Here is a 17800-nt window from a genome sequence, read left to right as displayed (position 1 = left end):
TGGAGGGGAATAAAGGGAAGAAACTTGTCTGTCGTCTGCTACAGTACATATTTTTGGCCTTTGTAGCAGACAACATACGAATTTCTTCCCGTTACTCCCCCCGCCTCCACGAATCCCGAGATAAGCCTAACTTCCGGTGATAGGGAATTAGGTGGATTGAAGAATTCGTACTAAAAATCGTTAAAATATTTGGAATTTTTCGAAAATTTTATATATGAAATAATTACCGAATTCAACAGTCTTATTTTGAAGGTTTAAGTGTATAGCTAAATATATATTTATGCGAATGAAGTGAGTATCCCCTTGGTGTTTTTTCCTGAACATCTAATGCTCTTCAAAATGCATGTATCATCCCACAATAATAATACCAAGCGTAGGCCTAATTATTATTTTTAATTACTAAGGCATTTTTTAAAGATAATTAATAGTTTAAGATTCCAAAAAAAGTGAAAATTCTTCCCATCTTTTGCCTGGGAGATGAATACCTACAAAACGTTTTACACTGAAACTGTCCTTAAATTATTATTTAGAAACCCACAAAGTCACGATTAAATAAATTCATTCGAACATAGGCGGAGCTCTAATAATAATATAACAATTTTCTTTCAAAAAACGTTTTTATAATAAAACTGTATGTTATTATTATTATTTGGGAAAACTTTTAAGTTATATGGGCCGAATCTTTACGGTTGAAAAGATTAGTTTAAACTTAAACGTTTAGGTTAATTTAGTTTATTTTTTTTTGTTGTAGTTGCGCGTGTAATTTTTTATTATTCGTTTTGTATGGTTATATTTTGTAAAATGGGGCCCCGTGTAATGTAATGTTCAAGCAATAAAGTCATAATAGAAAATAAATACAGTTATTATTGCAGAATTGTAACACGACGAAATTTATGACGCAATAATTGCTCCTGAATTTCGAAGAAATATTTCCCAAAACAGATTGAAATTCTATAATTTAAATTAACTAAAGAATTAACCAGAATCAATTAAAAATTCCCGGGCCTCTTTAATTGCCTTGAAATTAATTATTTTTAGCCCAAAAATATTTATAAGAGCCTCAATTTCGTAGAATAATTAGAGTAAGATTTATTTTCAGACCATAACCAAAAATTAACCAGAAACAATTAAAAATTAATTACCTTTAAATTAATTTTTAATAACCCAAAAATATTTAAGATATTAAAAAAATTGGTTCCGAATTTCGGAGAAAAAAATTTCCCAGACACGATACCCAAACATTAACCAGAAACAATTAAAAATTTCCCAGGTGCTCTAATAATGCCTTTAAATCGATTAATTTTACTGAAGAAAATTAAGATTAAATATTAGATCGATCTGAAATTACTCCACAGCATCTCATATTAAATTTACAGTTAAAAAATCTCAAGTCAAGGTCGTTTTTAACCCATCCCTTAACTTAAAAAAAAAAAACAAGGATGCTAGCTTAGGGCGCGTTGCATACTCAAATTGAAACGAACCCCCTTAATAATAATTAGATCTTTCACGTGAAGGCATACACCATCCTCCTAGAAAACGTGATAATGCAGCATGATCCGATATGTCCCGCCCAACTTTCTATGTTCAAAACTTTTTACCTCTCCGTGTGACGTAGTCCAGGAGAGGTTCTGTAACGGCCGTGTCTGTCTGTGTGTCTGTGTGTGTGTCTGTCTGTCTGTCCGTTGTTACACCCACGTGACCGCGTTCGCAGTTTGCGTATCGGAGCAAACGTGTTCGCCATTTCCGAACTGCTTTCACAGTCACGGAAATGGCTCCTCTACTTGAGTTCTCACACCAAAAATCTTCTGGTCTTTGTCCATACCACACGGACACTAGTCTGTTCTTACTGGCTGCTAATCACCACCATCTTCTGGTCTTCGTCCATTCCACGTGGACACCAGTCTGTACATACTGGCTTCTAATCACCACCATCTTCTGTTCTTTGTCAATCCCACATTGACACCCGTCTGCACTTACACTGCCTTCTAACACCACCATCCACTGGTCTTCCGTCTATTCCACATAGACACCAATCTGTATCATTGGCTTCTACTCCATTATCATAGTTTGGTTTTAGGATATACGCGGCGATCAGCTAGGGTTACGAGAAACGTCTAGCCTCCCTAAGGTAGGATCGCTACCAAAGGTTTTCGCATTTGCGGTTTTTCCTTACTATTATAATGGAAACGAATCGTATATATACCCCAAAATTTGAAGAAAGCGGGAAGAGGGGTACCCTTCACTTTAAACGTCAATATTAGCAAAGTTTGAGAAGATAATAAGTATAACTTTATTTTAAACGATTTAACTATTATTAATGTTAATTATTGAAGATTAAAATAATTAAAAATAATAATATTTATTTAAATATTAAAGATAAACCTCTCGTGCAAAGAGAGAGATTATCATTGCCTCCTATATCTACCAAGGCCGTGCATGCGATATATTTCCTTCATTGCCTCCTATATCTATCAAGGCCCGTGCATTGTGATATATTTCATTCATTGCATAAACATAAGCGAGATTGTTTTGGGAAAAAAATACTGCTTCCACTAATGGGTTTATACTCCTTGTTACTGTTGTATAGAGTAATCATGATAAAAGCTTAAAAAATTACGAGAGGACAGACCTTTTTTATCCTCATTCAAAAATATTTTTTGGTGCTAAGACTGCTTTAAAAAATCCAAACGGTTAGGCATTGGTAAAAAAGACAAATGATATTTTTCAAATCTTATGAGATAACGCCCACCTAGTTGAAAATTGCCGTTTTTTATCCGCGGGAGCCATTCCTTATGAGAATTTCGATGCTAGTAGGTTGTCAATTAAACTACCGGTATATTATTGTTGTTGGAAATTGGATATTAAGTCAAATTAAGTGGTTGTAAAGAGCCAGCAGGTTTTTGCCACTTCTTTTTGTGAGTATTTGATTTTTATATGTAAAATGGAGGAAGATAATGTTGAGAGTAAGGATGAAATGCGGGAGCGCAAAGCGCGGGAAAGGATGAGGGCAAAAGGTCGACGTTTTCATTGGATACTTAAGGTTATATAATCTTCTCGACACGGAGAGGTAATATTTTGGTTTTCCCGACTTGTTAAAATCTTTTTTATCTTTTAATAAAAAACGGTGGTTCGATTCCCTTCCCAAGATTCCTTGGGAGAAGAAAAACAATTTGAAAAAAAAAGTTCCCGGAGATAGGAAAAAAATATCTACTGTAATGGAAAGCCAATATTGCTTGTAATAACAGAAATTCAAGATATGAAGTGATAAGCATACTAAGACAATTTTGAGTGATAATTTCAGTTTTGGAGGAACGTATTCAGTAGAAGAGTTTGACAGGGGTTGCCATGTAAATTTTTTATTTCAAATTCCCTGACTTCTCCAGGTTTTCCCAAACCCTCTAAAACAGGGTTCTGACGAAATTCTTTATATTGAAAATCCCCGACTTTCCCAGCTTATCCCTGACGAAATTTTGCAAATATCCCTGACCATTTTAAGATGTTTACCAGAGCCCCTGCCCATATTTAGCATCGTTTGAAGCATGGTTTGATATACCAAACGAAATCCCTAACGTTTTAGAACAGAACTTTAAATCCCTGACTTATACAGGCTTTCCAAGGCTCCGTGGAGGAGGGTTTGTTCCCAGATTTTTCACACACCACAGTCCGGAATCGAACCCTGGACTCTCTTACTACGAGGCGAAACGCGATAACCTCTACACCACCCTACCTACAACCTCACCAAGGAAACTAACAGATGCCGATAAAGAAGCACAAATACTAAATTTACTTCAACTAACATCCTTCCACATAAAAAACATATAAATCGGTAAAAGTATATGGTCGACACCCTACTAATAAGTATTCCCGTAAACTTGACCTGATTTTCTTTCTCTCATTCCAAGTAGCTCGAAGCCAGACCAGTTTTCACTTTTTTTCAGACACAATTTTTCCCCGTTAGATTTAAACAGCCAGCACCGTTATCCCCCCCAAACCTAACCCAAACCCCCGAAATTCTAAGGGGATCCGCCCTTAACTGTTCAAGACGAGAGAGATAAAGAAAAAATCCTTTAAAATAACACGCAATTTAAAGGCGTGCGTTTGCAAATTTCCCAAAACCGAAGGGGGGCAAAGCTAAGAGAAATAGTTTAAAAATTGATATTGAAAAATAAATGGACATAGCAAAGGTATCGTCCAATAAAAATACAATACAATTTCATATAATCCCCTCCCTAAAAGGTATTAAAATAAAAAAAAAGAAAGAAAGGACCTTCCGACGAGGACCTCTACCAGTCAATCGTTTTAAATAATATCAGGACCATAAGGATAATTTCTTTGGGGTGGGATGGAAAAATTTCCAGAGACAGTTACGGACGGTTATCTTAAGAAGTAAAAACTCGACGACTATGCCTATATGTAAAACTAATACCACTAAGGTGGGGAGAGGGAGGGAGGAGTGTAAGAAAATTAAATCAAGAAGTAAAAAGGGGGGGTTGAATTTTTGAAGGAGAAATTGGTTCTAATATCGTTTACAGTTAAGTTCTAACGGTGTTTTTTCTTAATGGTAACCAAGCAGCATCTTATACAGCTGGCTATATAAGGAGGTGGTGTCTGGCGTCTAGAGTCAGAAGCTGAATAAGTCTGGTAACAAGGAGATAATACCATCGGCTCCTCTGAACAACTAAAAGTGTGACACTTCACTTGGAATAACTACTCCAGATCACGCAAGCAAGCTTGACAAATTTTTAGGGATCATGTTTCGATTGGTAAGTGGAGATTCCTTTTGTTACTTGAACCCTTTGAGAGTAATTGTCCATTATATACGTGGCAAGTTCCCAAAGTAATTTCAAGTTAGTTTCAAGGTTAAATACGCGTTTTTTTTAAATTATATCTATTGTCTATGAGACATTTAACCCACCAAGTGTTAAGACACGTTTATCAAGTATGACCTTAACTACAATACTATAGCTTGACCGTTTCATAAATGGTTCTAGAAATAGACGCATTCCTTAACTGAGTCACGCGACTAATTTGTAACCCTAGCCCCCTTTACTTTATCTAAATCAAAGACCCTTTAGCTATGACGGTTCAACTGACCTCACCCCCTTTTACGACCACGAAACTAATTAGTTCATTATTTTTTAAAAACTAGATTTGCTGTTTGGCTTTGGCCACCGTTGCCTTGGCGCAATACAACCAACAACAACAATACGCCCCACAACAACAACAATCCTACCAAGGTCAACAAGGACCCAAGAAACCTTTAGTCCTCGCTAACGTTCACTACGCCAGTTTGGGACCCAAATTGGAAGGAGATTACAAATACGGATACGAAGCTGGTGATGGTGCTTTCCGTCACGAAACCCGTAACCCAGACGGTTCCGTTACCGGATCTTACGGATACGTTGATGCCAACGGCGTCAGACGTGTCGTCAAGTACACCGCTGGCAAGCACGGATTCAGCGCTTCCGGAGATGGTGTCCCAAACTCCGCCGACGCTAGTGGACCAGTTCAAGCCGCCCCAGCTCAACGTCAACAATCTTATCAGCCCGCTCCTCAACAATACCAACCCGCTCCACAATACCAAGCTCCCCAACAACAATACCAACCCGCTCCTCAATACCAAGCTCCCCAACAACAATACCAACCCGCTCCACAATACCAAGCCCCCCAACAACAATATCAACCAGCTCCTCAATACCAAGCCCCTCAACAACAATACCAACCCCAACAACAATACCGTCCAAGCAACAACCAAAACATCATCGCCCCATCTGATGGCACCTACAACCCACAATTCAACACCCAAGGACACTGGGATCCCAACAGATGGTCCGCTGTCCCATACAACCCAAACCCACAATCCAACCACCTCGGTTAAACAGTTAAAATCCCACCCAAAAAAATTAACTAAATTAGATTTTAAAATAATTATAAATCGATTTAAATTAAAAACAAACCCACCAGGACTTTTGAAACTTTAAAACTTTAAAGTTACCCAAAATTAATATCGCCAACTGGACTTTTAAAATAATTACCTTAATTAATTAAATATAAGTCCCATTACCTAATTAAGTTATTCCGCGCGTAAAATGCTGCCGCAACGCCATACCCCCCTTCCCTGACTCCCCCCCTCCATTCAAATCCGTAAACAAACAAAAAACAATCGAACTTTGTAAATACCTCTCCCTCTCCCTTTCCCTCTCCCCAACCCTAAAAAACAAACAAAAACAATCCCATCCCCGCTTTAAAAAACAAAACTAAAAGGTGTAATTAAAATTAAATGCTAATTTTTAAATACACCTTAGCTTAATTCCTTCAACAAAAACTATTCGGTTTTACTAAATACTTTTCTCTTAAGGGTTTTTCGGATAAAACAAGTTCTATTTCTTAAGCTATAGTTAGAGTTCATTGGGTCCTTCTTAGGGAGTCGAAACAGGTGTACATTATTACGCAATTAGATGAGCTTAAAATTTTTCTTTCATAGTTACGCGCCTAAAGGGTTATCGCTATAGCCTGCCAGCCAGCTTTTAAGTATTTCAAAGATATTGGGTAGAAAAAAAGGGAAAACATTATACCACGTTGCTTTCAAAATAGAGGTTAATTTAGCTTTTAAATTTGGTATTACCACCTGGACGGGGTTACCAAAAATAGGTTATTCTTTTAAAGGTGTTAGTTCACAGTTCCTAAATAGCATCACGCCATATATAAATATAATCCCAATTTCCCCCTAAACTTCTTCTCCCCCCCCCTTTCCCAACTCTTTATGCCGTTATGGGTATTTTAGCTTAGTTTTAGTTTTAATTTAGCTTTTTAAGCCAGCGTCTGGGCTGCTTTTTAGCTATAGTTTAGTTAGTTAGGTGTTTTTTTAAAAAAATATAAAATAATTTAAAGTGCCAAATAAAATACTCGTATTTTTGCTTAAAAAAATTTGCACGTTATGGGGATTGTTAAGTCTAAAATTAAAATTAAATTTTACTGTAAGGTAGCCTTAGCTTTATGAATTAAAAATAAAGGGATTTTTAGCGCATTAGCTTTAGTATATTAGCTTATAGCTTATTGGGTGCAGCGACTCAGCTATGGTTAGGTTTAAAGTATCTTTTTTGGGGTCTTAGAAAATTTATACAATGTGTAAATTTATATAAATAAATCTTTATCATATCGCAAGCTTAATTTTGCTAAATAAATTATGTGGGCTTTAATTTTTTAATCTCGGGTGTGGGACCTTTTGCTCTAGTTTTATTAGCGTCTTGTAGTTTTTCCTCAAATGTTTCCCTTCAGACTTCCGCCAAAAATCCTAAAATTATCCCATTTCCCTTCCCTTAAAACTTCTTTAGCTTAAAAGAAAAATCACGAGCCTCTGAACCAAAATAGAAAGATGGAAATTTGTAATAAAAAAACCCCAAAAAAAAACCCAATCAGTTTTTGTTGTAAAAAACATACGCGATAAAAAAGAAAAATAAAATTTACAAAAAGTTTTTTTTGTTTAAAAACTTACATATTTGTTGTTGTTATTTACTTGTCATCATTCAAAATACGTTGACGAAACATATCTGAAACGAGATAAATTCAAATATGTCTAAACAGATTAATTTCAATTTAAATTACACTAATTATCGTTAAGGCGTTTGAAATATGACCCTGATTAATTATTAAAATATCTAGTTAAGTTTTCAATCTTAGTATGGTTAGTTTTCTCTATGAAAAACAGGGGATTTTCGTCCATTTAAAGGTTGTAAACAACATAGCAATCACGTGTAAGCGTTTTGCAAGCTCAAAAGGAGTTTAATTTTAATAGAATATCAGGTTATTTACATAAGAAATAAATATATTTCTAAGGGTGTAATTTAATGCATAGTTAAAATTTAACGAGTTTTCAAACTCCGGGTTTGTGAAAAATATTTTAAAATAAAAAAATAGTAAAAATAAGATTTAGAATTCTTGGCTGGCTTTTGGACAAGGTCATATTATAATTTTTACCGCCGACAAGCTGGATTATTAAAAAACTAAAATTAATTGTCGTTTTGGGTGTGGTTGGTGTCTTAGCTCCAACGTACACACTCACACGCCAACTGTAAAAGGTGCGCTAGTACTTAAGTACGTAAAACGAGAAGAGAAAGAGAGATCCAGGTACTGATGTCTATACCAAAATGCAATGGTTTCGGTCTCGTTGTAAAAGACCTCCAGAGTTAAGTTCACACACGGAAAACGTGTTGTTAGCGAGAGAAAAAAATTAATATTTTCGTCTGTGATCTTGAAGTTTCAAAAACATTTAGGTAATGAATTGGGAGGAGGTTAATGTTAACCCGAAGTTTGTCTGTCAGTCATAATAAATTACTAATTAGTAACATTCTAATTTCTATGCAAACAAGATGCAATAGAGCCTTAGTGTTATGCTATTTGCCCATAGAACTAAAGCGATACCAAACATGGCCGCCTACTGACAATTCTAAAGATAATCCCGTGACGTTTCGCCTGGGCACTGACGTCACAACTGAGATACCTCTATAAGATAATCTTGGTTATTTCGTTTTTTGATTAGGGTTAGGGGATTATATCTATATAAGCTTGTCTTTAGATTAGGGACAACTTGTTCATTTCATATTTAAGGTACTGCATAGTGCATAGGAGGTTAATGTTATCCTGAACTATGTCTGTCAGTTTAATACCATTGTACACAAACAAAGACACGATAAGAGTAAGATAATCTTTGTGATATCTTTCTTTGTTTTTAATAAAGGATTAGGGCTATAAAGCTTCGTGTCTGTGGCATCAGGGACAACTTATTCCTTTCATAAGTCGTTTAAATATTGCTCGTGCCAATTCAAGGTGGCCACGTTAATGAGAAATAGAGCTAGAATCTATCAGTCAAAGGCAGTAAGGGGACGGACTACATTTTAAGAGATTAATGAACAATTGACGAAGTTATTGAAGCAAATCCATTTGCTAAATCTTCGTTTATTAGTTTATAGCATCGATGGATGGGAGATAGCTCAGCTCACCTAAGCTTCTCAATTTTAAAATTAGGGGGCCCTAAAAATTAATGATAATTTTTTTGGCTTTACATTTTATTTATTTTTTTTTTTTTTTAACCAAACCGGGTTTTTAATTTTAGTCATGTTCTTTTAAGCAACGACTTTCCTGTTAAAGATTTTGACACATTCCTATGACGGATGTTTTAAAGTGAAGCAGCAGCGAGGCTTTGGGGGGGGATAATTGTCGTTCCCCCAAAAAGACACCGTAGTGTTGTGTTGTTCCCTCTAATTCCAAATTAATTATAACTTTCTAGCTTACAATATTTTCGTTTACTTAATGAGGATACAATATTATTATCTTTTCTCATCTTCAAAATATAATGAACTAGAAACGATAATGATTGTAATTATAATTTTTAACATTCCACAAAGTTGCTATATCGTGCGTGATTATGTCTAGAGCCAAACACATGACAGTAAAGTTCAACTTAAAATAACCCGTTTCATGATTATGATACTTTACAACCGTATGGAAAAAAAAAAAACAAATGCTGGCACCTAATTTGACCAAGGCCCAAAATTAATCACCGAAATTAAGATTAATGCTTATAAAATTACCCCCTTTTCGTTTCAATAATTAGAAATGGATAATTAATAGTTAATATGGTTTAAGCAAAACAATTTCTCACCTTTTTAATTATAATTTAAATCAATAACTTAACTATTAACTAACGCGAAGGCAAACACGGCACAAACAAATTTTGTAAACTGCGGGTGGATGAGCAGACGACACAACGAGCCTCGAGTGCAGAGTCGGGAATGGAAATAAGCACAGATTAACCTTTCAGAATTAAATCTAGGGTAGTTATTGGACATTTACTCGATATTTTTTGAAATTAGACCTCTTCATGTCTAATTTCAATTAAATCTTGTCCGATAACTTATTACACTACAAGTGGGGAAAGAAACAAATAATTTTGTGCCTCTTTGTGCAGAGGTCAAGTGTGCAACGGAGCAAGGTTAATACTGAGGGAGTTAAAAATGAAACAATGTAGACACATTGGACACGTGGTGATGATCAAGTGATTAATTCTTTCTACATGCATTGCTATCATTTCCGCTTGGATAGCCATGCAAGTAAAAACAAGAACGAGATAGACTTAAAATTAAGGAAAGGGTGGTAAAAGGCGCCCCGTCGGAGCCTTCAGAGGTGGTCCAAAGCGGTGGAGGACCCATTTTCAACTCCTTCTCATTTTATAATAACTGAGATGATCGATCATCCTTACTTATATTTTTAAATGGATAGTGTTCAAGCTATTCCCAACCCTACACTTGAGATTTTTTTTAAAAGCCCAAACCACAAAGTTAATTTGTTAAAACACGAAAATTCCGGAGTAACTGGTCTACAATCTCAAGTGTTCAAACGTAAGATTCAACACTTACAAAGCTACCGGGATGCCAAACGCGATAAATCAATTTTCTGCACAATGAAGATCGTATTTACCATGTACCAATGGAAGATTTCATGGCATATTGCACCAAAGCTATTTGCGGAGCAAGCAGAGGTGCAAGTAAGGCATGACAGGCAAAGATCACTACCGAAATGGTGGATTGGCTTCAACATGGAGAAACTGCCTACAACTCCGGGGTCGCTGTTCATTTGCACGAGCGTGTTAGAAAGCTTTAAACATATCAAAGACCCTTGGCCACGCCATGCCATGCCATAATTGGCGCCTCATAGCTCGCTTCAAAAAAGAAAAGGGCATAGTAGAAGAGTTACTTCAAAATGAACACTTTCACCCCAATAACTTGTTTAGGATTTTAAAGAGATTTTTCTTTCTATCCAAGAATGTTTTATCTCCTGGGCAAAGAAAAGTGCACGAAATTGGCATCATTTATATTATGGCCGTGGTGGTGCGCAAGCCAACTCCACGTTCCTGCGCTCGTGGTGGTTTGATAGGGTGCTAGAGTGCCCCCTTTGATAAATATACCTTGGGATATTATTCTGCCCCATCGCTAGCCTATAAATTAACACCCTTCCCTAACGAAATTAATGATCTTCTGTCTACCTTTAAGCAGCAAAAGAGAGCGTGAAATAGCTTCGCTCCCAGCCAACATTTACCCTTTTATCTAAGTTTCCACTCAATTTAAGTGCCTTTTAAAAATGGAGATAATTCCAGTTGAATCCTTGCTCGAGATGCAAAAGGTTATGTTGCCAGTAACCATAAGTTCATAAGATATGTTCCTTCCATAAGTTTGTTAATCTCTGGTTGCAAACTGGAGCTTGTCATGAAGTGAGTAAGGTAGGTCATAGATTCGAGGTAAAGCGACGCCTGGTGAGGCGCTGTCAAAGGCTTAGTAATGCAGGCAAAATTAACTACCGAGTGTGGGACTTCAATTCTCGCTTGTCGTTCTCCCTCGTACTAGCTCGAGCTGTAAGGGCTCGTTTTCATAGGCGCGAGTTGCGTGAAAATTTCGAGCGAAAGCGAAAACGTTCGAAAAAAATACGTTCCCTCGCGTATTCAAACTCGCGAAGCGTGAGCGTTTTCGAATTTTCTAGCTTCTATGAAAACGAGCCTTTAGTCTCTAGCATTATGAACTTGTATAGGTAGTGTTATACTTATGGAACATATCTTATAAACTTATGCAGTAACAAAGGGGTCTAATTGAACTCTGAGGAAGATGGTAGTGCCTAAAATATCCATACTAAGACACTTTTATGGTCGCTTCCAACAACTATTCCTAAAAAAATGTATAATTACAGCATCTCAGCTTTCGCCAGTTTTGCAAACTGTTCCTGTATAGCAAGGATGATTTCACTTGTGATAAGCTAACGAGGCAAGTCCAAAACCCCTATTTAAAAATCCTGTATAGGACTACGTGCATTTTTCATTTTTGCGACAGATTTATCAAAAAATTTAATAATAATATTACAGTTTGAGCGCGAAAAAGAATTTCAAGTTTATAAAATACTCATTAAAGTATAACGCGGCGAAAATGCGTTAAAATTATACACCTTAACAGAAATAATGATCCACTAAACATAGATATTTGGCAAAGCATGTACGAAATATATTTTCCAAACGCGGCGTTAATAGACTGTTAAAGAATGTTTAAAGGGTAAAAATAATATAATATGTTACCCTTGAGTTGAATAACTCGAATAAACACAATAAAAAGAAAGCCTTTGTGTTTGCAAAAATTAAATTAATGTTTCTAACGCATTCAAAACAAAGACGAGTATATGGAGAGAGTAATATCATTTAGATTTCTTCGAACTCGATCGGGTTTAAACGTTTTTAGAAACGACCATGAAATCCCGGGAGTTCCAGGAAAAAATAGAATACCTTTTAATCCCCAGACATTCCCCGGGCGAACTAATCGTAGACAATTAATAAAAAACCATTAATTATATCGGTTAAACAACTAATTATATCTCGATACGAAGATAGAATCATCGATTCCCTAAAAAGGACATAAATTTTGAGAAGACATTTAGGCCTAGTCTGCGCGCCACAAAAATTCTAAAATTAACATCGTGAATGTATTTAATTGTACAATGAATATAGGTAAATATATATTAATTTAAACGAAAGAGTTGCGGGTCGAGATTATGCGTGTTTAGTCATCAAAAATTTAAAACTTATTTTTTTTGAGCACTTTTCTCAAGTACAATTACTTTCTTGGGTTTATTAAACGAATTATTTTAGAGAAATCATATCACATGCTCGGCGTCTATGTAACTATCTTTGGGGAAGTCAAAAAAAAATGAAGTCGTCAACCTTCGAAAAAAAAAAATATTAAAAAGTAAATGGAGACGGACAGGGAGGCACCTTAGATTAGAATTTCTTTATTTTTTTCTTTCTTTTTGAGAAAAGGCTTAGGTATAGAAATTATCCGTTGGTAGAAATTAACTTCTTTATAACCTTGCTCCGTACGGAATAGTATCAAGGCAATTGCCTTGGATGATTGCGGAAGATTTTGATCTCGAAATTTAATGTTAAGTCCACCTCAACTAAAAATGTAACGTCTTAATATACGAAAAGCAACTGGGGTCGCGTATTTTAGTGATAAGCCTAATTTGAAATTTGGTATGATTGAAGATCACAGTGTGGATGGAATATATTAAAACCTGATTTTTGTTTAGTTTTTACTTTGTAGGCCTAGATGTTTGAACTACTGGGGGTCAATTATTGCTAGAGCTAAGATGGACTAATATCATAAGTTTATGAGATATGTTCCTCCATAAGTATGACGATACCTATACTTCGTAATGCTACTGAGAGACTTACAGCTCGAGCTAGTTCGTGAACAACAAGCGAGAATTGAAGTCCTACACTCGGTAGTTAATTTTGCAGGACTTCCATCTAGGTCCTATTTACTCTGCATTACTAAGCCCAAATTTAACAGCGACTGACCAGGCGTCTTAGCTTTACCTCGAATCTATGACCTACCTCCCTCACTTCATGACAAGCTCCAGTTTCTAAGTTACCAGTGACAAACTTATGGAATTGAACATATCTAATGAACTTATGATAATATGTAATGTTTAAACTGACGAGTAATAATGTACCGATGATTGAGAGCTTAAGATCAATATAAAAAGAAAGAAAAGTAAAATGTTTCTCTAAATCGAGACCATTCTGCATTCCAGGGAATGATAAGGAGGCATTGTCTATCATAGGTAAGGGGTCCATTTCATCTACGGTTCTCAACAAATGCGAGTTAAATTTGACAAGTAAAAAGGCGTACGAGTAATCCATCAATCTATAATCAGACTTGAATCGTATGGAGCGAGAAAAAACTTCAAAAATGTCCGATGATATCAGGCATCACAAAATTAATACAGGTTCAAGTTTTGAAAATAAAGAAAAAAGAAACTCCATACGCGGCTAAATGCAAAACTTCAAAACTTGACGTGTTTTTGCTTGAACCGTATAGATGTTTTTTTCTTAATTGAACATTTAAATGGGAAAAAGTTTAAGTACAGCTAAGCAAACCAGTGGTTCAGATTGGACGTTACTAAATTAGTTCGTAATATCTTTTCATTTTCGCACCGTGAGTTCTACTCAAGCGAATCATCGTTTCTTCATTATGAACTTATCTAAATTCTTAATATGATAGACATCGAATTAACCTCGATGGAATTTGGTTGACCCCCAATTCAAAGAGGCTCGACAAACGTGATTCCAATTAAACATTTAAGCATTTAAGGCGTCAGTTTTTATAAAGTTTCATCTTTATATCAAAATTTAACACTTAATATGTTTAGACTACACGGGTCTTTTGAAGTGACTAACCCCTCGAAGGAATTGCACCCATTGAAGGAAGAAGGACTTAAATGCACGTTTCACTTCAACCCAACCCTTTTGGAAAACGAAATAACCTTTTATAAATCAAGGGTAAAACATTACCATTACCATCAACTCCGCCCTCGTAATTTCAAATCGGAATTAATCTCTCTTGCCATCCTTGGATGCGTTTTTCAATATTAAAAAATAAAAAGAATTAAGATGTATCTAACAAAAGTTACCAGTGGGTTTTTAACGAGTAATATTCAATTAAGAGTTTTTGATAGATCGGAAAAATATATGGTCACGCGAACGAAATAAATACTTATTTTAAAACTTTAAAGAGTCCTGAAAATTCCGTAGTCGACGGAGAGTCGGTTGATACAGATTTTCCATTTCAACATTTCATGACTTCTTAAGGGTTTTATTGAATTATTAAATGATTTTCCCCAGACCATAAGTTAAAGTACATAAGATATGTTCCATAAGTTTGTCACTGGTTACAAACTGGAGCTTGTCATGAAGTGAGTGAGCTAGGTAGGTCATAGAATCAGGGTAAAGCGAAGACGCCTGGTTTTGGCGCTGTCAAAGACTTAGTAATGCAGATTAAATAGGAAGATGGAAGTCCTGCAAAATTAACAACCGAGTGTTGTCTGCAATTCTCGCTTCCGTCGTTCTCGGACTAGCTCTCAGTAAGTCTCGAGCATTAGTCATACTTATGGAAGATATCTTTTAAATTTATGCCAAGACTTGCGCAAAAGTCAGAAGGCCGTGTTCAAAAGTGACTAACTATTACCATCAACTTTTTAAACATATTAGTTAACAATGCCGTACTTTAATATTGCCACTTAACGCCGCCGGATTTCCCAGGACATGAATATTTCTTTAAAGCGATGATATTGGTTTAATAATAAGTTTTTTGAAGAGGCGTGGTCCTCGAAATGTTTCGAACATTTTAACCTTTTAAATCAAAGCATTTTCATGGTTTCTTTGAATTTGTTGGATTTGTTTTTATGTCCGTGGCCACCCCCTTGTTTCTTTTTATGTTAAGAAAAGGGAAGAATTGGGCACGGTAAAGCCCTGCCCCATTTCGTGATAACTAAAACCCGAGTTAAAAGTTAACACCCTAAATATTTAATTCTTCGGGTGCTGGAATGACACGCGGCGCTACTTTGTGATTTATTTACAGATCATTGCTAATCGAGATTTATGATTGCAAAATCCTTGATAAAACTAAAACGGAATTTCTTCAAATTTAAAAAAAAATAGACAGGATTTCATTTAAAGCATATAAATTGACCAAAAACACGCTGGTTTAATCTCGAGTATTTTGGCGGGAAAACAGCGAGTATTTTGGCGGGAAAACAGCCAGTATCTTGGCCGAGTTGCAGCATGGTTACAGTAACGTTTTCTCGGACAACTCGAATATTTCCTTCAAAAACTACCACCCTATTCATTTAATAATAAAAAAATAAGTACCCTCTTCTCGAGTATCAAAAGCGCTAAGAGTACCGAAGCTATACAAAAATGCTTGGTAGCGTAACGAAATGGCGAAGGAGCTGAACGTCTCAAATGAAAGCCAAAGTGGCGTCAATTCTTATCAAAGCGAATCGTGTGTGGCCACACCAACAAAATTCGAGAGAACACCTAAAGAGTTTTTGACACGTATCCACGATAAAAAAATAATATCTATGCTATCAAATTCTAATAAAAGCTTGTACCCTTTTCAGCGTTTAATGCTGGAATAGCCCCTGAGTTATATAGAATTCCCATATTTTAAACAATAACCACCTTTGGAGGCTCAATTCAATACCAAAAGGTCATCACTCGAGGTCTATAGTCTATACGAAAGAATTATTTTAAACATCGCGGTATTTTACTCAGAAATTAATCAAAGGTCTAATCCGCAATACATTTCCAAAAATTCTGGTTCCATGGTTCAAGAAAAATCTCAAATCATGGACGGACCAGAGAGTTCTGAAGCTCCAATTAAAGTTTTCCATACTCCGTAGTCTGATATCTTGAAAAAAGAAGTCTTTTATTACCTGCATTAAATTGGACGCGAATTATATCTACAAGCTGGTAAAAATTTCAAAAAAGAAGATTCTAATCTCTTCCGGTAATAAAAATGGATGAGCAGTGGAAGACACTTAGCTTAGGCAAATAAAACGAAGCACCTTTAATGGCATCAAAATCCTAAACCTGAGAATGATTTGTCCAAAGGCTATTTAGAGTGTCTTTGAGCTAATTAGATTTCGCCTTAATAAAACTGAGCTTCCTTGGAATGATTATCTCTAATTGAAGGGGATAAAGCTGGTAAATACTAATTAGCAATGTTGTTTTAATTATTCTTGGTGTTGTTATATTTGCATCATTATTTTACGTAAATGATTTTTTCTGTAAATATATTTTGCCATGAATTTATTACTCCCTGACACTTTATAAGAAAATAGTAATCTACCATGTCTCTAAAGTGATACTCAAAGCGTCTAAACGCATATTTTTGAAGGTAATATCGATTACAGCATTATCACCGAGTGTTTTTCATAACTTAAGCCTAAATATCAAACACTCAGAAAATTTCCCGCCCTAAAAAGCGCGCGCGCGTGTTTTAAGGCGCGCAATTTTCAAGTTTTCGCGCGATAAAAGCACGTGCTACAACCCGATTGGTTACGGCGTTTCTATGGAAACCGAATCCTAAATAAAAAAATGCAATTATGCTTAACATTTTGTTGGCTTTTCTTTAACGTTATTACGATTTTACTTTCAAAACAAGTAGGCCTACGTCGTTTAATAATAAATAAACACGTTGTTTTCATTATAGAATACCTTGATAACCATTAAGTAGAGATACATTTAACCTCTATATCGTGGAGGCGTGTCGTTTTTAATTAATCAAATATCCTCTCTCTCTCTCTCGCTCCCTTTCAGTTTCAAAACAGACCGCGGGCTTCACTTATAGATTAATTAAGGTGAAACGAAGGATACCACGTTTAATTATATTTTGAACTCGATAAATTTACGTGACAATCAATATAATCTACAGCGTATATCGCCCTTCCCTTGGCTTTCTTATTACCATATCATTACTAAAGAAATTCATGAAGTCATGGGTGATATAGAGGGAGAGAACCTCCCTGAATTAATTTTGTCATTTATATCCGTGTAATTCTTTTTACACCGCCCCTTTTGTTCTTGAAGTTTCCAAAAAAAAACCCTTAATATGAAGTGTCCACCCGTCCACCACAAAATTTAATTTTTAGGTTTTGTCCGTGATCTCCTCTTTTTTAATAATAGCACCCCTATTATTTTGATCACCGATATCGACAAGAAAAATGGTTATGTCTTAAAGGATTTATCATGGATATTATAACCCCTATAGGGGATTTGAAAAACCACGTGATAGATAAGGGTTTTCCCTATAAAGAGCGTGGTACACGTGAGCAGAAATGGGCATCGTATAAGTGGAACCCCTTTGAAGGCATTTTACATGATAATATTGACCTCTGTCCAATAGTACACGTACCATGTACCAAA

The 17800-nt window shown here is 35.7% G+C and overlaps 2 protein-coding genes across 5 annotated transcripts in view; one reads left to right on the top strand and one right to left on the bottom strand.

Annotated features, from left to right (window-relative positions):
• Window positions 1–17800, bottom strand: part of LOC149709874 (uncharacterized) — a 65235-nt gene that overhangs the window by 41717 nt on the left and 5718 nt on the right. For 2 of the 4 annotated variants that reach the window (XM_089858105.1, XM_089858109.1), the window contains exon 2: window positions 7496–7550. The exons of 1 other annotated variant lie outside the window; for it this stretch is intronic. The gene's annotated coding sequence lies outside the window, so the exon portion shown is untranslated. Of the gene's footprint in view, window positions 1–7495; window positions 7551–9661; window positions 9730–17800 lie in introns of those variants that run through there. One more of the 4 variants, XM_089858106.1, reaches the window with a different exon arrangement.
• On the top strand, window positions 4273–7494 carry LOC149709876 (uncharacterized). Its single transcript, XM_089858104.1, has 2 exons — window positions 4273–4763; window positions 5150–7494. The coding sequence occupies exons 1-2, from the start codon at window positions 4752–4754 to the stop codon at window positions 5876–5878; spliced, it is 741 nt and encodes a 246-aa protein (XP_089714230.1). The 5' UTR covers window positions 4273–4751; the 3' UTR covers window positions 5879–7494.

This window comes from Phalangium opilio, unplaced genomic scaffold, assembly GCF_054372755.1.
Source record: "Phalangium opilio isolate 3A_F unplaced genomic scaffold, DU_Popi_V2 ptg000011l_1, whole genome shotgun sequence".
In the NCBI taxonomy this organism is placed as follows: Eukaryota; Metazoa; Arthropoda; class Arachnida; order Opiliones; family Phalangiidae; genus Phalangium; species Phalangium opilio.
This window is presented reverse-complemented; position numbering and strand designations above follow the sequence as displayed.